General features: G+C 40.7%; 1 protein-coding gene and 1 long non-coding RNA gene across 16 annotated transcripts in view; one reads left to right on the top strand and one right to left on the bottom strand.

The window, feature by feature from the left end:
- LOC123386072 overlaps positions 1-24,722 on the bottom strand; it is a 79,773-nt gene that overhangs the window by 8,814 nt on the left and 46,237 nt on the right. Inside the window, exons 3-4 of one of the 4 annotated variants that reach the window (XR_006599581.1) lie at positions 16,082-16,204; positions 3,401-3,507 (exon numbers count right to left, since the gene is read on the bottom strand). This is a non-coding gene — a long non-coding RNA (uncharacterized LOC123386072). Of the gene's footprint in view, positions 1-3,400; positions 3,508-14,648; positions 14,852-16,081; positions 16,205-24,722 lie in introns of those variants that run through there. The other 3 variants (XR_006599580.1, XR_006599583.1, XR_006599582.1) reach the window with 3 other exon arrangements.
- NIN (ninein) overlaps positions 1-24,722 on the top strand; it is a 99,667-nt gene that overhangs the window by 62,653 nt on the left and 12,292 nt on the right. For 7 of the 12 annotated variants that reach the window (XM_045059899.1, XM_045059901.1, XM_045059904.1 and 4 more), the window contains 13 exons: positions 1,758-1,879; positions 3,155-3,660; positions 4,707-6,848; positions 8,115-8,240; positions 8,345-8,414; positions 9,940-10,155; positions 13,292-13,405; positions 16,133-16,255; positions 16,922-17,035; positions 17,772-17,918; positions 19,631-19,798; positions 21,232-21,381; positions 23,528-23,632. In XM_045059899.1, coding sequence (XP_044915834.1) covers positions 1,758-1,879; positions 3,155-3,660; positions 4,707-6,848; positions 8,115-8,240; positions 8,345-8,414; positions 9,940-10,155; positions 13,292-13,405; positions 16,133-16,255; positions 16,922-17,035; positions 17,772-17,918; positions 19,631-19,798; positions 21,232-21,381; positions 23,528-23,632 — 4,103 coding nt within the window. The remainder of the gene's footprint in view (positions 1-1,757; positions 1,880-3,154; positions 3,661-4,706; positions 6,849-8,114; positions 8,241-8,344; positions 8,415-9,939; positions 10,156-13,291; positions 13,406-16,132; positions 16,256-16,921; positions 17,036-17,771; positions 17,919-19,630; positions 19,799-21,231; positions 21,382-23,527; positions 23,633-24,722) is intronic. The other 5 variants (XM_045059903.1, XM_023255682.2, XM_045059906.1 and 2 more) reach the window with 2 other exon arrangements.

The following is a 24,722-nucleotide window of genomic DNA, read 5'->3' as shown; positions in this document are numbered from 1 at the left end:
AACCAACAAAATTTAAAAAACAACCTGGGCAGTACTATTTTCTTGAGCTATTTCGCTTGTGGTCTGTTTTCTTCATTTATCCTTAAAGTCTTTATGAGAATATTTCTTTCTGATTTTTATATGTATCAACAAAGGAATGGAAAAATCAAACCCCAAGGATATTTGCTTTGTTTAAAAAAACAAACAAAAGAAATTGGCCACAGGTCTGAGAATCCAGGGAGTGTTACAGTTCAGACCCTGAGCTATTGCTGAGTGCTCCCTTTCTTAAGGAGTGCCTCACTGGTATGATGATCATTTTGGAGAACAGGCCAACCAGAAACCAGAATTTGGTTTTCTTACACTGGCTGTGTTAAACATCGGCATTGCCTCTGTAAAACAACTAAGAAGTTAAATAAGTGTTGGTTGCCTGTGCCTTTGAGGAGGACTTTGAGTGGGAAAGTTGGAAGGCAGAGTTGTTTGGGAACGCTGCTACTTTCTCATCAGCTTTTTTCCTCCCTCCTGGCATTCTGCCTCTTTCCTCAGTGTGTGGAGTTTGAATTTCACAAAGGGCTCATAATAAATTTTTCTGTTACGGTCTTCCCCACTGCTATGCAAGTACAGGTTCTTACAAGGATTGTTTATTCCTCTCCTTACCTGTTTATTCTAGAATAAATAAGGGATTTGGGAGGGGATGGGGAGAGGGCTTAAGACCTTTCCTGTGATTCTAAGTATGTGGTCAGTAGCCTTACTGTAGTGTGAGGATGGAACCCAACTGATGGTGTATGATGCATCTCAGAAGCTTCTCTGGACTTTTTCCATAGTTTTGGGGGTTCCCCTCATGGGCATGCGAAGCTGTGCCGTGCTGGGGTGGTCCATATCCCAACTATCACTTCTCAGTTGGGGATATGCCAACTGGAAAAGAAAGAATATACGGAAAGAAAGCCCAAGGCAAGACTTCATCTTGGATGCTAGCCATGCCCTTTCTCCTATCTGCCTATGGACCCCATGTGAGAAACTTTTTTGAATCCCCTGCCTTAAGAGATTCCCACATAGTATTAGACATGATCGTTTTGTCTGTGTACAAGCTCAGTCTCCAATTTATGCTTCACATTTCAGCGTCCTTCCCCGTCATCATCAGGGATGGTTGCAGAAGTGAACTCATATGAATGACTTGAGAATTTTTCTCCCAAACTGCCTATATCCAGGTTTCTAACCTATGCCCTATTTTTAAAATTTTAGCTGATAATTTAAAATGGGGCTCCACTTGCACTATAGGAAATTAATATCGTAATACTCAATCTTCTGTCATTGAGGGGTGGGTTCGCTGTCTTGACCCATGAAGTTAACGCCTCCAGGCATCTTCTGCCACTTTGCCCCTCTGCTCGTTTGTCACCATAGTATTTGTTGGATGGATAGAAAGCTGATTGGTTTAATCAAACTACCTCACTTCCCAGCATTTTCATTTTAGAAGGTCACATTTAAACCACAGTTTCCATACCTAACCCCACCTACTCTTCAAAAAGATGAATTCTGTGAAGGTTTGGTACAGTCTGTACATGAAAGAATCTTACTGTATTGCCTGTTCGCCTTCATTTTTTTCTTGTTTTCCATAATGCTTGAAAGCAAGAAACCTCTTGGCATCGATGGTTTCCTAGTAGATCTCATCAGTGGTAGTTGAGGCTGAGATTTATTCCTTTAACTGGACGTTCCTTCCTCAGAAGCCAGTTGTGTTATTGAAAGAGCCTGCTGGAGGGTCACCAGATCCCGTGTGTTTTCAGGGCTTGGTTCTGAAGAATGCAATCCATTGACTATGAGCATCGAGGCGGAGCTGGTCATTGAGCAGATGAAAGAACAACATCACAGGGACTTATGTCGCTTAAGACTGGAGCTTGAAGATAAAGTAAGTCCTTCTTATTCTGTTCTCTCATTTTTTGAGCTCTGGCAAGCTTTGGCTTGTAGGACATACTTAATTCTTTTTACTTCATGGAGCATCCCTTTAAAAAAAATTTTTTTTTTTAATGTTTATTTTTGAGAGAGAGAGCACAAGCGGGGCAGGGGCAGAGAGAGACACACACACACAGGAATGTGAATCTGAATCAGGCTCCAGGCTCTGAGCTGTCAGCACAGAGCTCGATGCGAGGGTCAAACTCACGAACCGTGAGATCATGACCTGAGCTGAAGGACGCTTAACTGACTGAGCTACCCAAGCGCCTCATAGAGCATCACTTTTTATACATTTCCTCTTGTGTCTGGTGGCTACCAAACCCCCCTTTGCTCAGGATGGTTTTGTAGGCTGAGCATGAGGCCTTTTCCTCCTAGGAGAGAGTTTCTCCAAAATGTATTATCTTCAGCCCTAGCAAGCATGGAACTTGAAGACCAATGCATTATTTCTAACTTGTTGAGAAACGTGTTAATAAGACCGAAGAAAGCCCTTTGATACAGCATTAGGTACAACTTCTGAATCTTGGACTCCAAAACCCTTCACCACAGTGCTTCAGCTTAGATTTCTGGTCTTTGTTACCTTCTCCTCCAGCCAAGCCAGTAGTTCACCGTTCTTCATCAAACTGTCCTCTTTCGTTCATGCCATCACATGCTGTGTTATTCCTTTCTACCTCTTGAAAGTCTACTTACCCTTCAGAGTTTAGATCAAATGCTACCTCCTGCATGAACCCATTCCTGAATACCCTTGACCAATATATTTGTCTGTTTTCTATAGCTCTTATATTTTTCATTGTGCCTTGTAGCATACTTGTTTGTGCTTGTCAAAACCATGTCTAGAGCTGTTTCTCCTTGATGGCAGGACTATATCATATGCAACTTTGTGTCCCCACAAAGCCCACCGAGTGCCTATGATAGGTGTTCAATCAATATTTGAATTTAAGTATGTTAAACCCCTACCTTTACAGTTGGACAGGATGCCTGGGAAGACCAACACTATCTATGTGAAAGTCTAGTCATTTTTATCAGAGTTGTTCAGAAACTAATAAAATTCAACCGAGTTAAAAAGGAAAACAAACTATGCCTGCCTCAAACATAGCTTATTTAACATGTTTTCGAGCTGTCAAAATGGGAAAGCTGAGGAATGTCACTTGGGAAAAAAGTAGTTACCGCCCCCATCACCTTCCCACCGCCTTGAGTTGGATAACATTGTGGTGGTTTCGCTTTGTGACTTCAGGTGCACCATTATGAAAAGCAGCTAGATGAAACCAAGGTCGCCTGTGAAAAGGAGCAAGACAGCATGAAGCAAAAGTACGAGAATGAGGTCCGCGTCTTGGAAAAACAACTAAGTGACCTTAAAAACGAAACTGCAGAACTTCGGGGCCAGGCAGTGGTGCTCAAGGAAGCACAACATACAACTCTCTGCAGACACGAGGAGGAGAAAAAAGAACTGCAAATGAGGTGGGATGAGGAAAAGGCTCACCTGCGGGAGAAGCTGAGGCTGGAACACGAGATGGAACTCAAGGCTCGCCTGGAGCAGGCGGAGGACAGCTTTACCCGGGAGAGGGAAGGACTCCTTCGGAATGGCGCCTGGACAGAAGAGAAGGTGAGAGGCTTGACTCAGGAACTCGAGCAGCTTCACCAGGAGCAGCTGAAAAGCCTGATGGAGAAGCACGCTCTTGAGAAGGAGGAGTTGCAAAAAGAGCTCTTGGAAAAGCACCAAAGGGAACTTCAAGAGGGAAGGTAAGAAAATAGGGGAAGTGGAGAAGCCAGAATACTGTCCCTTGGGGGCACCAGAAGTTCCAGGCAGTTAAGGAGACTTTGACTAAATGCTTTAGTTTCTCAACCTGTTTTGCCAGTGTTTAGACATGAGCCTACCCTGAGATTATTCAAACGGTGGTTTTGTTTTTTTTTAAAGACAGTATTTCTTAATGTTTGTTTATTTTTGAGAGAGTGTGAGCAGGGAGGGGCAGAGAGAGAGAGAGAAACACAGAATCCGAAGCAGGCTCCAGGCTCCGAGCGGTCAGCACAGAGCCTGACACAGGGCTCAGACTCACAAACTGCGAGATGAAGACCTGAGCCGAAGTCAGACGCTTAACCCACTGAGCCACCCAGGCGCCCCCACAGACAGTATTTCTTGTTTCAATTATCCTTTCAGGTTCCAGATGAGAGTAATTACTGTGTTCTGAGAAAGGCTATTTATGAGCTAAATTCTGGGTAGAGTTCTCCAAATTGTGAAGTGCAGCTTTGTGCTTAACTTTCCCCACATGAAATCTCAGGTATATTTGAGGGCTTTGATGCCTTATACTCTGATTACCTTACTGCTGCTTTATTAAATAAGGAAAAGCAATGAATATATTAATATGTGTGGTTTATGTGACTACTACCCTCCAATGTATACCTAATTAAAATGAAGGAATTATTTTCATTTCCCGAGTTAGGGGTTAGGTTAATGTGCATTTGGTCGTGAATGTGAAATATCAGTGTACGTTTTGGTTAAAAATCCATAAACATATACATCCAGGAGGATGCCAAAGAGGGCGTTTCTAGATTTTCTCTAAACACAGTGAGGTAAGTCTTTTAAGTTAATTGTGGCTGCCAGTCTCAGCCCTCAGGAATGAGACCCCGTCTCTGTATAAATCGATTACACAGGAATACGTGAAGACCGTTTTTATAGAAAGGATATAAATTGTCTGCTTGGCGGCTTCTCCCGTGCGCGGGAAAATGTTTTTTGTTTGCTTCTGGAGGCGGTGGCAGTTTCAGTAATGCTGTATGTTGACTACATTTAGGGAAAAAATGGAAACTGAGTGTAATAGAAGAACCTCTCAGATAGAAGCCCAGTCTCAGGCTGATTGTCAGAAGGTCACCGAGAGGTGTGAAAGCGCTCTGCGGAGCCTGGAGGGGCGCTACCGCCAAGAGCTGCAGGAGCTCGTGGAACAGCAGCTGGAGGAGAGATCCCAGTGGGAGTTTGAGAAGGACGAGCTCGCCCAGGAGTGCGCCGAAGCCCAGGAGCAGCTCAAAGAGACTCTGCAAAGAGAGAAAGCAACGTCTCTGGTCCTGACCCAGGAGAGAGAGATGCTGGAGAAAACGTACAAGGAACATTTGAGTAGTATGGTCGTTGAAAGAGAGCAGCTGCTCAGAGACCTGGAAGATCTAAGAAACGTGTCTGAAAGTCAACAGAGCCTGCTGTCCGACCAGATACTCGAGCTGAAGAGCGGTCGTGACAGAGGTCCGAAGGACGGGGAGCAGGTCCCGTGCCAGGCGGGCGCCTCAGAGCAGCAGGCCAGCCAGCAGCTTGAGAAGCTGGAAATGGAACGTGACCGGGAGAGGCAGGAAATGATGGCCAAGCTTCAGGCCATGGAGAGTGTCCACAGGGTGACCTGTGAGAAGGCAGATCAGGAGAGGGCCCAGATGAGCACAGAAATCTCCAGGCTGCAGAATAAAATCAAGCAAATGCAGCAGGTGGCATCTCCTTTCTCCAGGAGAGAGAGTGGCTGCCGGGCAGCAGGAGGCGAGGACGAAGGAAGTGGAGCCATGTCCCTGCTCCAGCAAGGAAAGCAGTTGTTGGAAGAGAACGGAGATGTCCTCTTGAGCCTGCAGAGAGCTCATGAGCGAGCAGTGAAGGAAAATGTGAAAATGGCCACTGAAATTTCGAGATTGCAACAGAAGCTACAGAAATTAGAGCCAGGGTCGGTGATGTCTTCTTGTTTAGACGAGCCAACTCCTGGATTCTTTGGAAATTCTGTGGAACGGACAGAGCCATTTTTACTGCAAAATCAAACGAAGCAAGTAGAAGGTGTAGCCACACGGTGCGCCCTAAGTGACCTACAAGACGATGAGGCCCGGGATCTGGGAAGTACAGGGACGAGCTCAGCTCAGAGACAGGAGGTCAAGACAGAGGAGTCTGAAGCATCGATAGAGAGTTTTTCCGAGCTCGAGAATAGTGAAGAGACCAGGACCGAGACCTGGGACCTGAAGAATCAGATTTGTCAGCTTCAGGAACAGCTAATGATCTTGCGTGCAGACTGCAGTCGAGCTTCTGAAAAGAAACAGGACCTACTTTTTGACGTTTCTGTGCTAAAAAAGAAACTGAAGATGCTTGAGAGAATCCCCGAGGCTTCCCCCAAGTATAAATTGTTATATGAAGATGCCAGCAGAGAAAATGACTGTCTTCAGGAAGAGCTGAGAGTGATGGAGATGCGCTATGACGAAGCCCTAGAAAATAACAAAGACCTCACTTCGGAAGTCTTCAAATTGCAGGATGAGCTAAAGAAAGTTGAAGAGGTGACTGAAACCTTCCTTAGCCTGGAAAAGAGTTACGATGAGGTCAAGAGAGAAAACGAGGAACTGCATGTTTTGGTTTTGAGGCTTCAAGGCAAGATCGAGAGGCTCCAGGAAAGAGCGGTGCTGCGCTGTGACTGCTTCTCCTTGTGGGAAGCCCATTTAGATAACCGGGAAGTCCAACCTGACGAGAAGGTGCTGGGACGACATCAGACATGGGAAGAGCATGGGCCCACGGTGACAAGTGTCCACCATATTCTAGAAGAACATTATCAAGAAAACCAGTACCTCGAGCAGCAGAATGCACAGCTCGTGGGAGAAGTAAAAGCGAGTGAAATTGCCTGGCTTCACAGAACAATCCGGACACGTCGAGAGAAGCCCAGAGTACAGAACCAAGTTCTGCTGGAGGAAGACACCGCTCTGCCGGGCCTTCAAGACGGACATCTTCAGCGTCAGGCCACCATAGCGGAGTTGGAACTGGAGAAGAAGAAGCTGCAGGAGCTGACTAGAAAGCTGAGGGAGAGAGTCACTACTTTAGTTAAGCAGAAAGATGGACCTTCTCAAGGAGAAAACGAGGAAGAACTAAAGGCCATGATGCATGACTTGCAAATCACGTGCAGTGAGATGCAACAGAAAGTTGAACTTCTGAGGTAACGTATATACCTTCTGAACTTCATGGAATCCCAAGAGCATCTCACCAAATCTAACTTCCGCCGCTTGCTGTGCCTAGAGAAACTAACCTGTTAGTCCTCAGGAAGAGAGCAGTACCGTAGGCTTCCTTCTGCTTCTGTGTCGTATTAACAGATAGAATAACCCTGCCTAGGAGGCATCCCCTCCCCCTCTACAGGAAATAAATGTCATTTGTTCAGGGTGTCCTAACGGAGCGTGTTTGCTGTTTAACCATGTGCATCCTCAGTGTGTGTCAAGTCTTTAACTGTTTTCTAGCATTTCATTTGGATTGGTAGTTTTGGTTTTGCTAAATGTTAATTGTTTCCCGCATTTGATGGAACACGTTCTGTGAGAATGCCTTTTGTTTATGATTAACTCACTTGGTAGATGAGAACTCTTATACTAATATAGGAAAAATTCTGTGCTTTTTGACTTACAGTTCTTCACTCCTATCACTTGAAGTACATGCTGATATCGTGTAAACAATGGAAATTTATCTTAGAACATATCGTTTGGTTGAAGAGCTATCAGATTCTAATAAATGTGCTTGTACTTAAGACAGAAACGAAACTCATGCGAAACACTGCTCACTGGACTTTATATAACACGATTGCAATAGTCTTCCAGCAAGTTTGGTTTTCAAAGACTTGGAAAATATCACATCACGTTATCTGAATGATCTGAAACAAAATAATTGAATTCCAGATGTAGTTTTTCCCCTTCTTCAGACCATTTTTAGTTCTAAAAATCAGAACATAATGAGTTGAAAAACATCACAAAGTGAACATGAGTGTACATATTTCTTTTATTTATGTAGTGAATTTCCTTTTTCTAGGTGCCCTGAGGTCTGTAACTAAAGCTAATACAGCTTAGCAATATGGCCCATGCCTATATAGAGCAGGTAGGACCTGAGCCCGAGATAAATGGAAGTTTTTTGCCCAAAGCAGTATGGTTGCCACTGAGAAAACCAGCAAACATAGCGGGCGTAGTCTCGGTTCCTGTCTCTGTCTGCGCTCCAGTGTTTCAGCCACACTTCCCTAATGTCTTTTAGTGAAATTCTTATCTCCCCAAAAGAAAGGGGTCAGTATGTCAGAGCTTGATTTCCAGTACTAAAAGTCTACTAATTTAGACATCTCATTTTGACTGGCATGGAATACTTGTTTTATTGGAAGTTCCTAGAAAGCATTTTCCAAAGATGCCACATGACTGCCTTGTTATAATGATATTTTTAAATCTCTGTGATTCAGATGTGAATCTGAGAAGCTTCAAGAAGAAAATTCTATTTTGAGAAGTGAAATTACTACTTTAAATGAAGAAGATAGCATTTCTAACCTGAAATTAGGGAAATTAAATGGATCTCAGGAAGAAATGTGGTAAGACATATACTTAAATTTTCTTAGGGCATTTTTGCAAGGACTAAGACTGTTTTGACTTCAACTTTTAAAGCCTAACTCTTATATTTTCACTGTCCCTTTAGGCAAAAAATAGAAACTGTAAAACAGGAAAAAGCTGCAGTTCAGAAGATGGTTGAAAATTTAAAGAAACAGGTGAGGAGATACTTGGTATTTCCCAGTGTTCTTGATTCTGAAATTTTCTTTTTTAATTTGCAATTTATAAAATTATAGGACATACTACTGGAATCACATGTAGCTAATGATGATAAAGTTGTGAATCCCGAGTTTCAGAATGGAAACTCACCCCATGCGGACTCTAAACTAGGTTTATATTTTTTTGTGGATGTAATAATGTATATATTATTTCTAGATTCTGAGTGTTTAATACAAATTTTATAATCAGTGGGAATGGGGAGACAATACTAGCTCTAAATCCAAATCTATGCAATACTAACTCTGTCCCTCACATTCTTTTCAATTGATGTTAGCTCCTTCCTTCATCACCATGACTGAAACCAAAAAGGGAAGGACAGAATTTCACAGATATAGAGTATCAGTATATCTTTTCGTAGGATTAGAATTGATTCAGATAGCTTGTGCCATTCAAGTGCCCAATTTGTGTAGTCTCATGACATGGGGTTGTGCAGGACAAGGCCATTTAAGAATCTGCCTGAAACAGCCAAAAGACAAGGACATCCTGGGAAGAGAGAATTTTCAGTACTAGAAACAGACAGGGTCTTAACATCCAAAATATATTCTGTGCTCTCACAAATAAGGGGCAAAACCCTGTTGAAAAAACAGATAATTGGTAGGAGTGGTCAAGTAAAGGGGGAAAATACAACATATAAAAAGATAGTTAACCTTATTAGGGAAGTGCAAATAAATTCTTTTTTCATCTTTCAGGTTAGCAAAAATGAAAGATACCATCTAGTCTTTAAAAAGGGGTAAGGATATGAAGGTACTCATACATTTTCGATAGGACTATAAGTTGGTAGCACCATGAGGAAGACATTTTGGGGTATTCAAACCAGTAATGTAGGTGCACACCTCCTAACCCAGTAGCCCCACTTTTAAGAAAATGACCCAAAATTCAAAATGCTACCCTGTGTAAATGAGTTTTTCAAAAGATTGGTTTGTTTCTTCATAATTAAAAGAATGATAACAAACTTGTATGTCAGTGTGGGAATGTATAAATACATTATGGAATGTCTCGACACAATATGCTAGAGCCACCAAAAAATATAGCTTGTGGTGGTTTCTGAATGCACTGACTTGGAAAGATAAAAGTCTGTGAACTATTACAAGTGGAAAAAGCAGGCTGCCCAAATATCTGAAATGATTCAAATTTCCTTTTGTTATAAAAAGGAGAAAACCTCCACATACATACGAGTTTTGTATGTACATAGAAAACAATCTGGAGGGATAGGTACCCAGCTGTGAACAATGGCAACCCCTGTGGAGTTAGACCAAATGGAGGGTCTATCACTTCTTCATACACTTCCCAAGTGGTGGAATTTGTAATAATGAATAATGCATTAAATTCTATTATTAAGGATGTGTTCGTGTACGTACGTATGTATAAAACTTTGGTTTTTTCCCCTGGGTAGATAGTCTCTAAATCTGTTTTTTAGTAGAATTAGGGCAACTAGTCTTTAAAACTTACTTCCATTTTATTTAGATTTCAGAATTAAAAACCCAAAACCAACAATTGGATTTGGAAAATACCGAACTTAGCCAAAAGAACTCTCAAAATGAGAAAGAACTGCAAGAACTTAATCAACATCTGGCAGAAATGCTACGCCAGAAGGATAAAGAGCCAGGGCGCAGCACATTGGAGGAATGGAAACAAGAAAAGTCTAATCTGAAGGAAGAACTGGAACAATGTAAAGTGCAGGTATGGAATGTGGCCACCCTCCAGCCTTCTGGGAGAAAATCTCAAAGCATAAAGCAATGCTTATATTCAATTTCTTATATGTAAAGTCTTAAAACAGTATAGTATCAGCAAATGAATAGAGAAGTGGAACAGAAAGTCTAGAATTAGACTCAAATACAAGTGGAAACTTACTATATAACAAATCACTGGGGTAAAGATGGATTTCATAAAGAAGTGGTGCCTGGACAACTCAGTAGACGGTTGGGAACAGATAAAATTAGATCCCTATGGGTGCCTGGGTGACTCAGTCGGTTGAGTATCTGACTCTTGATTTTGGCTCAGATCATGATCTCAGGATCATGAGATCGAGCCCTGCCTTGGGCTCTGTGCTGGGTGTGGAGCCTGCTTAAGATATTCTCTCTCTCTCTCTCTCTCTCTCTCTCTCTCTCTCTCCCTCTCCCTCTCCCTCTCCCTCTCCCTCTCCCTTCCCCCCTCCCATGTGCTCTCTCTAAAAAAAAAAAAAAAAAAATTAGATATCTATATCTTATATAGTGCATAAAGATAAAAACTCTAATTGGATTAGGAGCCTAAATATAACAAACAAATCTACGTCTGTACCAGAAGAAAACATGGGCCAATTTGTCTTTAACATTAGTGTAGAGAAAAGCTATCTATGACCCATAAACCAGAGACCAAAAAAGAAATGATTAAACCAAAAAAGAAATGATTAAATCAAAAAAATTTGTGGCCAAAAAAGAAAAAAAAAAATGCTACAGACAAAGTCAAAAGACATTTCACAAACTGGGGAAAAATATTTATATCCTATACCACAGAAAGTAGGGCTAATGAATAAATCACAAAAAAAAGAGATAAAAATGGCCCTCAAGCCCATGAAAAAACTCAAAATCATAATCAGAAAAATGGAAGTAAAAACAATACGGACAGCATCTTTTCTCACTCATGACTTTTTGTTGGCAAGACTTTGGGGAAAGCAGGCACTTTTATATGTTGCTGGGAGTGTAAACTGATATTAGCCTTCTGGAAGGAAATATGCTAATAGTTAACAAAATTACATATGAGCTTACCATTTGTCCCACCAAGCCCATTTCTAGGGATTTCCCCTAAAGGTACACCTCCAGCAACATGAATACTCATATGCACGTATACTCAATGTAGCATTGTTTGTAATTGCAAAATATTAGAGACCATCTAGACGTTCATATATAGGAGAGTGCCTGGATAAACGTGGTGGGTACAGTCACACCTTGGGGTAGTACTGTGTAACCATAAAAAAAGAGAAAGAGAGAGGAAAAAAAGAAAGGGAAGGAAGGAAGAGAGGAAGGGAAAGTTGTCTACCAATGTGAAATTATTTCCAGGACACACTGTTACGTGAAAAAGAGAAGCACAAAAGAGTGTAGGATGACTCTGTCCATGTAAGAAATAAAGGGATGCTCTAAAATACACATGCTCATATCCTCACTCATTTGTGTGAAAAATATACAAAAATGATAAACCAGAAACTAAAGAGATGATTACCATAGAAGGTGGCTGGGAAAGGGATGGAAGAGAAGAATGGGAAGGTTGTAGAAGGGATGAGGGAAGGGAGTACCACTTCCCTGAGTAGATCTTTTCCCATGGCTCTGACTCTTAAAAGCATAGCTCTTCACATACCCCCAGATAAATACCAATCGAAACCAATCAAGATGGTGAGGAATACCAACCTGGAACACAAACACTATGAACCTAACTATATTGTAAATGGATAACATAATTACGATGGGGAAGAAAAGAATTAAGTAAACTGGAAATGATTATTTTGACTCTATACTGTAGGGCTAAAGAAAAAAAGAAGTGTACACAAACACTAAAATACTCCAGCCAGTGAATGTGTTTCTCGTGGGGGATAAGTCAGTAATTCTGAAACCACTTTGTGTATATTGGAATTGAGCAAATAAGTAAATAGATGATAGGCAACAGACCTGAGGTTCTCACTGTTGGAGAAGGAAGCTGCAAGGAGGAAATGGGGGAAGGCTAAACTGAACCCTCTGGTGTTGGACTGGAATTTGAGGCATTAGTATAAACTCAGGTTTCTTAATATATATATAGAGAGAGAGATTGATACAGAGATATAGATGTGTGTATATGGATGGAGTGCCCAGATCTTGTTTCTAAATACCATTTTCTTTTAAAAGAAGCCAGGGCTCCTTGGAAAAAGGATTGATTCTAGGGCTAGGGCAGGGAAAATACAGGATGAAAGAAAAAAGTGCTAAAAATAAATAAAATAAAATAAAATAAAATAAAATAAAATAAAATAAAATAAAATAAAATAAAATAAAATAGATGGGGCGCGTATCGAGAGGACACAGAACCCCACTTGAAGAGCTCCTCATGGCCAAAGCTGGAATAGTTTGACCAACAAAATAATCATAGTAAAGGATAAAATAAATACAGAATAAAATAAATAGGTATGGATACAAACCGATATTAAAAATTGACTAAATGGGGGAGAATTAACAGCTCTCCCTTAAAGCAGAGTTCTGATAAATAAATGTAGAAAGAAAGAAGAAAATAGAAAGTTATCATTAGGCAAACATAAGAGTAGTAACTGTTGTAGACAAAATCCGATAGAAACTAAAATTAATAAACAAGTTTAAGGAGAAACACAGTTATCATCGTCTCAACCTGTCTCCCCCAAGAGAAATAACTTTGGAGTGGAGAGATTTGAAAAAACTACCTGAGAAATCATGTTCATGACGTTGAGGTGGACAGTCTTTCAAGAGATAATTTCGGGGGGCACCTGGGTAGCGCCCAACTCTTGGTTTCAGCTCAGGTCATGATCTCATGGGTTTGAGCCCTGGATCGGGCTCTGCACTGACAGTGCAGAGCCAGCCTGGGATTCTCTCTCTCTCCCTCTCTCTCTGCCCCTACCCCACTCATGCGCTCGCTCGCGCGCTCTCTCTCTCTCTCTCTCAAAGTAAGTAAAAATAAACTTAAAAAAAATAGTTTCGGTTCATTCCACTGAATATAATGGTCATAAAAGAGCGTGTCGTTGAATCGGGGGCTAGAGTTTTTTTAATGCTGCCTTGTGTGAACCCAGTAAGTTTCCCTAGGCTAAATGAGTATGTCCGCTCTTTGATTTTTTAATTTTTCTTCTTAGTCCTCCACTTTAGTGTCTTCTCTGGAGGCAGAACTGTCTGAAGTGAAAATACAGACTCATATTGTGGAACAGGAGAACCTCCTTCTCAAAGATGAACTGGAGAAAATGAAACAAGTAAGACTGCATGCTGCTGGGAGTGGGTGCAGTGGAGAGGCTCGCAGTACATCGTGAACCTGATGGTCTGGCGCTGCCAGCCACCGGACATCCTTAATACACTGTCCTGTCAACTAGCTCATTGCTTCATAAAAGCTGAGGGTTTGCAGTACAAGTCCACGTATAAGGGCTCCTATCCCTAATCCTCTACATGCTGTTTGAGGTGTGTAACTGACATGTTGTAGACTAAAATTCTATAAATCAGTCACAGCCGCTTCAGTTTAAGAAATTTGTCGCTCTGCTTTCCTCTAGCCGGGTGACAAAGTAATAATAAGTTTGTCTAAAATGAAAGTGACTTTCTTGCTCATAACTTTAATAACTACTCATCCAGACTGGTGTGACACACACAAAAAGGTACCTCTTTCTCTTTCTTCTTATGGCAAGTATGTGGCATCTATCTTGGGCTAAGGAGCAAATTCTAGAACATTAGCAGGGATGCAGTCTCACTTATGAATTTGGTTTTAAGAAGCCTATGTCAAAGTTTCAAACAAAGACTTAATTTTAAGTATAAAAGAGGGTTCACCTTAAAGGTATGTCCTGAGCATTGTCCTATTTTATTCTTAATTCTGCACTTTTCAGTGAGTACAGGATTTGAGCAATCCTAATTTATACATAGAAGAATTTAGTTCTGTTTTTTAAAATTGCTTCACTTAAGGTTTACTTCGATATTAGGACATCCTTAGATTATCAGATTCTCTCTTTTGTATCTGTTCAGCCTGTGAGCACAAAGGTGTCCTCTGAATGCTGAAATACTGAGTCTCGAGCACTGCGTTTATGTTTGTGTTGATCTCTACTTGACTCCTAGAAGTCTTGACTTCCTAATAGGATTGTAAGCCTTCCGGGGAATTTGTGCCTCTCCTAATGCCTAGTACTGGTACCTGAGAGGAGTTCTGTAAGTCAGATGCTGTTCTGCAGAGCAGATCTGTTCTGCCATAACAGAAGCTGTCTGCCTTTATAAACATTCCAAAAGTTGAAGCTCACAGGGCCTGTCTATGGTGCCTAAGTTTTCCAATGCTGTTATTACCAAGTTCATCCTAATTACCGTGGGCATACTTTTCTCCTTTACCTTTTGAAAATCTGTTGTTCGGTCTTTAAGATGATAATGATGGGCTCCAAATCCATAGCATGGGAAATGCATGTTTTGTGACTTCGCTAAGCTGGAGATCAGAAGAAAAGGAGTGGATCTGGGAGTAAGATAGCATGGTGAAGACATCATTTGGCATGTTTTTATTGTGTAGGTTTTACAGAGGCGGCGGGATAAACAGTGAAGTGGAAAAATGGTGAGCTTTGTCTGCCTTGGGTAGAAAGTTGTTTCACGGCATCTGGGCTCTTTTGGATCACGACAGTAGAATAGTATCAGCCCATTGTTGCTGCCATACAGCATGGACCTAGGAAGTATGTGCTGCTCTGTAGGACATAATACAAGTAAAATCACTTTGTGAGTGAGAAATTATCTGTTGCACAGCAAAGAAACACAAGTAGCATCAGTAGAAGCCACATGCCAGCCTGCACACCCGAAATGGTACCAGGCTTTGTGAGGTTCTGGGGATGAGGAAGCAAGGGAGAGAGCAAGGGAGAAAGATCCTTTAGTAAACCAGTGTCTCGGTACTTTAAAATACATTGTCCTATGTCCTTCTGACTTTAGATTTGTAAGGTGTGCTGTATTTGTTCTCAGTTGAAGACAAGATTCAACCCTTAAAGTCTATTTTGTCATATTATTCTAAAGCTAAATGTGTGAAAGAACTTAAGGTATAAAGTAGAGAGATGGCCACAAAATCTTAATGATAATGAAGAACTGAAAGTATGGAAGTCAAATGAAACAGAGGGAAATTAAAAATACATGGACTATGGGAAAGGGTAAAGACGTGTAAGAAACAATCGGTCTCTTTGAAGCAGTCATTGGGGGGAGGTAGGAGTCACTCCCATATCCTGGGACATTTAGCAATATCTAGGGCCATTTTTGTTTTTCACAACTGGTATGTGGAGAGAGGGGTGCTATGGGCATCTAAAAGCCAGAGATGCTGCTAACCATCCTCCAGTACACAGAAAGGCCCCCCAAAATGTCAGTCCTAGTAAGGCTGATACTGAAATGGAACGGAAACAGCCTTTGGTTTGCCTTGATTCCAGTGGAGAGGAGGAAGCCAATGTGTCCGCATTAACATTTTACTGAGCCAGGCAATTTTGGCCTCTTCCAAAGGGAAGGACCCATGAAACAAAGTGAAAAACACTGATTGTTTTAGCTTTAAACTTGTCTTTGTGTTGATACACAGTCCTTGGTTCATGCCAATTCTATACTCTTGACTGAGATTGCTGAAAAAGATTTTTTTCTAGTTAAAAAAGCATGAGGAAAATGTATGGTGCTATGTATGTACACATGTTCAATTGATGACAGAATGGCAGTATGTCACTTATTTTCCCCTGAAGGTGCAACGGAAGCTAGGACCGTTACGTAACAGTATCTGTCTGCTTGAATCTATCTGAGCAGACATTTTGGCAGTCAGTTGGAGAATGGAGAGAGTCGAGTAGGGAACATTTTGTTAAATTTAATTATAGTTCCTTAGAGTTTATATGTCCTCTGAAATATCTATGTAGATAGGGAAATAGCAGCAGCCATGAAAACACCCTGTTTATAAATACCTCTTTATAAATACAGCCATGAGACACGATGGGATTGTTGATCTCTTACAGCTGCACAGATGTCCTGATCTTGGTGACTTCCAGCAAAAACTCGCTAGTGTTCTCAGCTACAATGAAAAACTGCTGGAAGAAAAGGAGGCTCTCAGTGAAGAACTAAAGAGCTGTGTGGATAAGGTAGGAAACAGAAGACTTTCTACCATCACCGTACAGCATATACCATAGTGAGCATTTCTCTATGTCCAGTGGCACTCAGCAGTCCCGTTTTAGCCTGATCGTTCCACCGTCTCCTGGAATAGCATTTCAGCAGGCCTTACGCGCCCTCTGAATTTCTGAGGTCAGGATTTTAACAGGAGGCTAAATTTGTTTAATAATGATATTATTAAATATAGTAATATACAGTTTGTCTCATTTTAATATATAGCCATGCTACTTAATATATAAATAAGTATTGTCGCATTTAATACTCAGATCTATTACATAGACACACGCTTTTTTTTCTATCATATTTTCCCTAGCAAATCTTACAACACTGCTTTCGCCCCACATGCCTTAGTAGGCATTTCATGTTTTCCTATTATGGTACATTCTTGAGAGTTCTAATTGCCTCCCTGCCTACCGCTTCTCACCCGCAATGAGGCAATGAGAGAGAAAAATGGAAACCACCAAAGAAAACAGACTCTTCAAAATTAAAGGTAGAAAAGGGAGTCAGGAAAATGTCTGTGTTTTACCATGCCCTGCTCCCACATGGCGCTTATCTTTTCAGCCTCTGTGGAGATGCATAAATTGAGGCTAGAAATGTTTGCAAACATGCCTACTATCTCTTTTCCTTTCCTGAAACAGTTGGCAAAATCAAGTCTTTTAGAGCACAGAATTGCTACTATGAAGCAAGAACAGAAATCTTGGGAACACCAGAGTGAAACCTTAAAGTCGCAACTAGAGGCTTCACAGGAAAAGGTATGTGGCCAACTGTTGTTTCACCTGTACAGCTAATATTTTCCTATGTATTCCAACAGAATTCCTAGTAGGAAGAATATTCCAGATAGAATGGGCCTAAGAGGGTTCATAATGATTCAATTTGATTAATACTTGTCATATGCTTACAGTGTGAGGAAACTTGAACAGTTCCTTCAGAGTTCATTATTATGAGATTACCTCATCATTATGAGATTACTTATAAAAGCTTAAGAATACTGTGTAGAAATGACTGCTTGTTTCTGATTTAGAAAAAGGATTTCTAAGGCACGTTCATGCCCTGTTATGATACCTATCAACATTGCTTTTACAAATTTAGATTATTTTTAACTAAATAGATACTGGGGCACCTGGGTGGCTCATTCGGTTAAGCATCCAACTCTTGATTTTAGCTCAAGTTGTGACCTCATGGTTCATGGGATTGAGCTAGCTTTTGTCATGCCAGCTGGTACTCACTGGTACTGTAAGATATCACTTGGTCATACACCAGATGACTGTGTTAGCGACACCTTGCTCCAGGACATAGCTCATCATTGCTCTAAATATAACATCCTGTAAATATACATAATAACTGGAGTCTCCACGAGGCTACTAAAAAGAGCTGGATATAGTAAATACAAGGGACCTTGGAATTCTCTTAGCTCATTCATTCCTGGACATGCTGTAGGTGAGACCGTGAGGATCTGCATCACAGTGTAAGATTTTTCTCATGATGCAGGTTCAGAGTTTAGAAGACACCCTACAGAATGTGAACCTGCAAATGTCCCTGATTAAATCTGACCTACGAGTGACTCAGCAGGAAAAGGAGGCTTTGAAACAAGAAGTGACGTCTTTATATAAACAACTTCAGAATGCTGGTGACAAGGTAATTTATTTTTTATTGAGGTATAACTTTATACAGTTAAGTGCACAGATTTTAAGTCTGTAACTTGAATATTTTTATGGATGTGTGTGTTTACATAAATATATGGTTGATCCCTGAACGACACAGGGGTTAGGAGCCCCGGCCCCCTGTACGGTCAGACATCCACCTAAAACTTCTGACTCCTCCAAAACTTAATTACTAATAGTTAGGCCTACTGTTTACTGGAGGCCTTACCAATAATATAAACAATTAACACATATTTTAGGTATTATATATATTATGTACTGTATCCTTATAATAAAGCTAGAGAAAATACAATACTGTCTCAAAAAAAAAAAAATCTCCACATAAGTGGATTCGTGCAGTTCAAACCTATGTTGTTCACATGTATATTTTCCATACCTATGTGTGTGCATAAATTTATATTTGTGTAAACACCTTCTATCTCAAAATATAGAATATTGCCAGCACCCAGCAGGCTCTCATGTCTCCCCTCCAGTTGATAACCACAAGGGAACCACTTTTTGACCCTCTGCCACCATAGGTTAGGGATGCCTTTTTCTGAACTTCATATAAATGGAAGCATAGTGACAAGGTTACGTTTTGTGTTGCGCAGGTCAGGAGACCACGCTGAGTTATTTTGCGGTAACAAAAACACTCTTGATGTTATATAAAGTATATCTCATTTTAATATATCAAAATGCTATTTTGTGTGCTTATATAAATTAGAAATGGTATTATAGATGTCAGCCTTGTGGAGATATTAAGATTTTGTCCTACCATAAAAGTAGGACAGTTATTTTAATCCAGTTATATCTTGGTGATACTTTTATTTTACACACACACACACACACACACACACACACACACACACACACACATATTTTTAAGCAGGCTCCACGCCCAACATGGGGCTCAACTCATGACCCTAAGACCAAGAGTCTCACACTCTACCTACTGAGCCAGCCAGGAACCTCCTCTTTATTTTTTTTAAAAAGAAAAATAGTTCTTTCCATTTTAAAAAATTATTTCTGGGCTGACATTTTTCTCAAAATGAGATTGTAACTTTTTCTTTTTCATGGTTTAGCTTAAAACACAAAAGGCTTACCTACCTGTTACCTTTTTTAAAGCATTTTCCAGAATCCAAAAAATCACTTTGGTGTACCATAAAGCATATTCCTGAGTTCAGGGCTCAATTACATGGACAGTATGTGCTTTGGATTCTAAAAAAGGATATGATTGCATATGGGAAAAATGAAAGAGTTTAGCTTGTGAAAGCTTTCAAGTTAGCAGTGCATCTTGAAGTTCCCTCTGTGTTCTGTTAACCAAAAGAATAGTGATCTGGGTTCAAAGCATTAACTTGATAAGTATGAAGCAATTTTTAAGGCCACCAATCTCTACGCACTTGGGTTCTATATAGAATCGACTTGCCCTACAGTCATCTTTGCTGTTAGACTTGATGGGACTATTTTGCCGAAGATCATTTTAAACAAAGAAGTTTCCAAACCTTTTTTTAAGTCACACCCCCCAAATACGGTATGTATGTGTGTATATAGACACACACACACACACACACACACAACATACACTCACCCCCATTAGAAGATATGAAGAATGAAAGGTACTTCCTAAGAATTATTGTCATTGAGTAAATATACTCAAAACAGAAATCAGCTTGTTTTTAAGGCTTAACTCTTCAATTTGCTCTTAAGAACTGGGCCCCAGAAATAGCCACCTTCCATAACCAGCAGCAAAGGCCTTCTTGGGACCAGATGGATCATCTGATGAAGGAGGAACAACAGCTGCTTTGGCAAGAGAACGAGAGACTCCAAACTGTGGTGCGGAACACCAAAGCGGAACTCACGCACTCACGGGACAAGGTAGCGAAAAGCGGCACATGGTGACATACGTTTGAAAATAGTGTGGTATAAAAATGAACGTTTGATAGGACTGAAATGGGTCTAGGGTATGGATTTGAGTCTTCTGCTATGGCGGACTTACTTTAAGAATGCGTAATTTATCATTTACTTGCAAATAATTTTATCCTGATATGTTTATAAAATATTTTGTTTCATTTTGTGTAATCAGTTCTATACTAAAATCAATGATTTTATTTATTTTTTTTTTCTTTAATTTTTTTTTTCAACGTTTATTTATTTTTGGGACAGAGAGAGACAGAGCATGAACGGGGGTGGGGCAGAGAGAGAGGGAGACACAGAATGGGAAGCAGGCTCCAGGCTCCAGGCTCTGAGCCATCAGCCCAGAGCCTGACGCGGGGCTCGAACTCACAGACCGCGAGATCGTGACCTGGCTGAAGTCGGACGCTTAACCGACTGCGCCACCCAGGCGCCCCGAGAGAGCATGAACAGGGGAGGGCCAGAAAAAGAGGGAGATGCAGGATCCGAAACAGGCTCCAGGCTCTGAGCTGTCAGCACAGAGCCCGACGCGGGGCTCGAACCCACGGACCGCGAGATCATGACCTGAGCCGAAGTCGGACGCTTAACCGACTGAGCCACCCAGGCGCCCCTAAACATTTCTCTTAAGGAAGAACTCTCTGAAGAGCCACAGATAGCGATTTAGAACACCTACTCTGTGCCAGAAACTCTGCTATTGCTAAAGTTACAGCGTTGAACAAGACAGACCTGGTCGCTGTCCTCATGGAACTTGTTGGTGTGGATACATGGTTTCAAGTGTGGACAGTCCAATATAAAATTGATGGGACTGTCACCTCACTGACTCCTAAAAGCCATGCTCATGTCAGAGAGCAAGTGCCTAGGACTATGTCTGTTTTCCTGACAGCCACGTCACCCTGTGGACACCCAGTAATTTGGTAGATCCAGACGTCCTCTATTCTCTGGTCTTTACAGTGTTAGGTTTTTAGACCCAACCAGACTAAAAACAGATTTACCTAGAAGGATCTTTTGCAATCCAAAAAAAGCAGACTTCAAGAATTGGCAGACTTGGGGCGCCTGAGTGGCTCAGTCGGTTAAATGTCCAACTTTGGCTCAGGTCATGATCTCACAGTTTGTGAGTTCGAGCCCCGTGTTGGGCTCTGTGCTGACAGCTCGGAGCCTGGAGCCTGCTTGAGATTCTGTGTCTCCCTCTCTCTGCCCCCCACCCCTCGCTCTCTCAAATATAAAGAAACATTAACAAAATTTAAAAAAATTGGCAGACTTGACTGGGAAAAAAAAGTGTTTTTAATACAACAGAACCCAAGTACTGAATAAAAACTTCCCTTATGTTCTTTTTTTGTTTTTCTTCCTCACTGGATGACTATCTTAACATTTCTTCCTCTTACATATGTTGTTATTAGGTCCGTCAACTGGAATCAAACCTTCTTCCCCCTAAGCACCAAAAACATCTAAACTCATCAGGTACGGTGAGGCCTGCAGAGCAAGAGAAGTTGAGCTTAAAGAGAGAGTGTGAACAGTTTCAAAAGGAACGATCACCTACTAATAGGAAGGTGAGTTTTGAGAGTTTATGTGTGTCAACGTCCTTACTGTGATGTGTCCCTAAGTGTATGTTTCTTTCCCTGCATGCTTCCAAGGAAGTGATCACAATGGTATATTTTGGTTCTTCCTTATATGTATGTTTTTGTAATCTGGTCAAAATAGTATTATAGTTCTTTATGATTGAGTGGTGGCTGCAAAGGAGCAGTTAACTTTAAGCATTCATAATGAAGATGGTTAATCATCTTTAGCAGTATTACAGCCCTTTTAATTTTTTTCTAGTATTTATTTACCTTTGAGAGACAGAGACCGAGCACACATGGCGAAGGGGCAGAGAGGGAGACATAGAATCCGAAGCAGGCTCCAGGCTCTGAGCTGTCAGCACAGAGCCCAATGTGTGTCAGCACAGAACCCATGAACCGCGAGATCATAACCTGAGCCATAGTCAGACGCTCAACCAACTGAGTGCCCCACAGCCCTTTTAAGTTAGCAAAATAGATATACTTTAAAATATATATATATCCTGAATATCAGGAACATCTTCATATGGTCTGTGTTAGTTATCTATTGCTGTGCAACAAATTAAAAGAACAAACATTTGTTGTCTCCTTTTCTGTGGGCCGGGAATTCAGAAGCAGCTTAGCTGAGTGGTTCTGGCTCAGGGTCTCTCATGAGGTTGTGGTCCAGCTATCAGCTGGGACTACATTTACCTAAAGGCTTCACTGGTACTAGAAGATCCACGCCCAAGTTCAGTAATATTACAGGAAGAGGCTCTGTTTCTTGCTGGCTGATTACCAGAGGCCTCAGGTCCTCACCACCGGGGCCTTTTCTCAGGACATGGCAGTGAGTGAGAGGAGAGAGAGAGAGAGAGAAAAATTCCAAAAGATCACTATAAAAAGCTGTAGTGCCTTTTATAAGCTAATCCTTGGAAGGGACACACCATCATTTCTGCTGTCTTCAGTTGGTCACACAGACCAAGGGTGTGAACACCATGGGTGGACATCAGTAGGGACCATGTTGGAGGGGGGCTACCATGTGGTTAAGTCTCTAGAGCAACTTTTGCTTTCTGTACTTGGTTCCCTGAAGTAAGAGATCTAAGACCAGTGCTACCCTGGGAGTTCTTGTCCCTTGTTTTTCTTTCTTCCTTCTTCCCAACCAAAACTCAGAGTGGTAAATCTGGGAAGAATGATGAACAATCATTTGTTTCTGTCACAAAAATGTTATGAAAATTTTAAGTTTGTGAAAGTTATGACCATAGGTGGTAAGAAGGACTGGTTTGTGCTCTAAAGCCAAAATGCCATTTAATTTTAGGTACATTCAAGTACATTTTTCAGAAAGATAAAGGGTTTCATCCAGCTGCTCACTGAGAGAAAAGTCTAATGATAGGTTTTAACTTGAAAAGATTACTCTTCTGTTCAAAAATTCTTGCTACTCTTCTCAGCTCTTTTTGATAGAAACCAAAATCAGCCTTCTATAGAAGTGTCCTGTATTTCTACTTAGCAATATTCCGAATTCCTGGGTCAGGTAGCTCATTAGATTCTTCCTGCAATAGAGAATTCCAAAAATGGATACTCATAAAATCTTCAAATTTAGTCTTTAAAATTGAGAAAGGAGTTATATAAAGCAGGTTTTATGTACTCTGTTTTAAACCCGACTTAAACTTTGCCTTAAGACAGTGTTTTCCCCACCGATCCATCGTAGAGGATCATGAAAGTGATGTAGTGAAAACTTCTACCTTTTTTATTAATAAAATATGCTGGAAAATATCAGAGTACATGGTTCATGGTAAGGATAAATATTTCATGAAATTTTCTTTCAGTGATATGTACTTATAACTGATGATGCGTATATATGTACTTATGGTTGTGAGTTTATGTCCTGGGTGTGTTTCTTACAGTGAGTGACACTAAAGTTTGCAAGCCAGGTGCCTTACGGAATCTGTTCTATGTAAGCAGTGATGATCAAAAACTAGACTAAATGTAATTGATGCACTGAATCATAGTGCTGTTTTCCTTTGCTGAATGATCTTTGCTTTCTTCCAAGGGGTGAGATTTCTGACTAGCATGAATTTGTCAAAATAAAGAAGAGCAACTCAAGTGTTTGTTTGTAAAGGAAATTTTTGGGGTTTTTTTTGTTTGTTTGTTTGTTTGTTTTTTTTAGCAGGTCAGTCAGATGAATTCCCTTGAAAGAGAGTTAGAAACAATTCATTTGGAAAATGAAGGCCTGAAAAAGAAACAAGTAAAACTGGATGAGCAGCTAATGGAGGTGAGTTTTTAAGCAAAGGGCCTCAGCTCTGAAGAATATTTTAATCCACGAATGTGCCGTTTGTTGAGAGAGAGCAGCATAGCATGAATTCCTATTACGAGAAAAACTGGAAAAGTATGCTGCCAAGCTGAATTCTTTGGTCTGTCTTACCAAGTTTGATAGACATTTTTGCTCATTACAGTCACCGGAATTTACACTGCTTCACAGAGGAAGGAATAATGTGGGTAATCCTAAAATGCAAGGACCCATACCTTAACAAATTCCGGGGGCGGGGACTCTGATACTGGCCCAGAGCTCCCCACCACTGCTGTGATTGTAACGGTTTCCCGATACCTCCCGTATCATACGTAGTGTTTTATAGATGGATTGCTAACAGCCTCTTGGGTTAGGAATTTGGGAATATCAGCATGTAGAAGTTTAATGTTCAGGTGCTGTCATGGTTTATTACAAATTTGTAATTCAGCACTGCCTCAGGAGAGGTACATCTGTTAAATATAAAAATGGAGTTGTAAAACTTGTCAGCTCGGACATTGAGTATCCAGTCTACCAGATTGCTTTTTGATTACTAAGTACAATTACAGGATGTAAAACAACATCCGTACAAATCCTCCTATAGTAAGTAAAAACTTCACAGAGATATTTTGCTTTGGGTAGATGAAAATATCACGTAGTATACTACAAAATTTATCTCAGGTAGAGAGGCATGGGTAAAAAATGTCTTTGTGCTCTTAAAAACTACTACGAGTACAAATATCTTAAAAACAGAATTATAGGATGAGAGAGATTTAAATATTTTCTTTTAAGAAATTGGACATGCCAAGGTAATTTTAAATGGATGATTTTTACGAAATCTGGCAAAATATGGGGAAATACATCACACTGACATTTAAATGACCACTGAGGTTTCTGCCAATCTTATGTTCTCTGATTTATCCACTAATAGGGAGATTAAACTATAAATAGCATATAATAAGTATGTTCAAAAGCCCAAGCTACAGGCTATGTTTAGATACAGACATGCTTTCTGATGAAATAATTATATATTGTGAGGAGTAAGATAGCTGAAGCTAAGCCCCACCTCTCTAGTACC

The sequence above is a fragment of the Felis catus genome, chromosome B3 (assembly GCF_018350175.1).
Source record: "Felis catus isolate Fca126 chromosome B3, F.catus_Fca126_mat1.0, whole genome shotgun sequence".
NCBI lineage: Eukaryota > Metazoa > Chordata > Mammalia > Carnivora > Felidae > Felis > Felis catus.
This window is presented reverse-complemented; position numbering and strand designations above follow the sequence as displayed.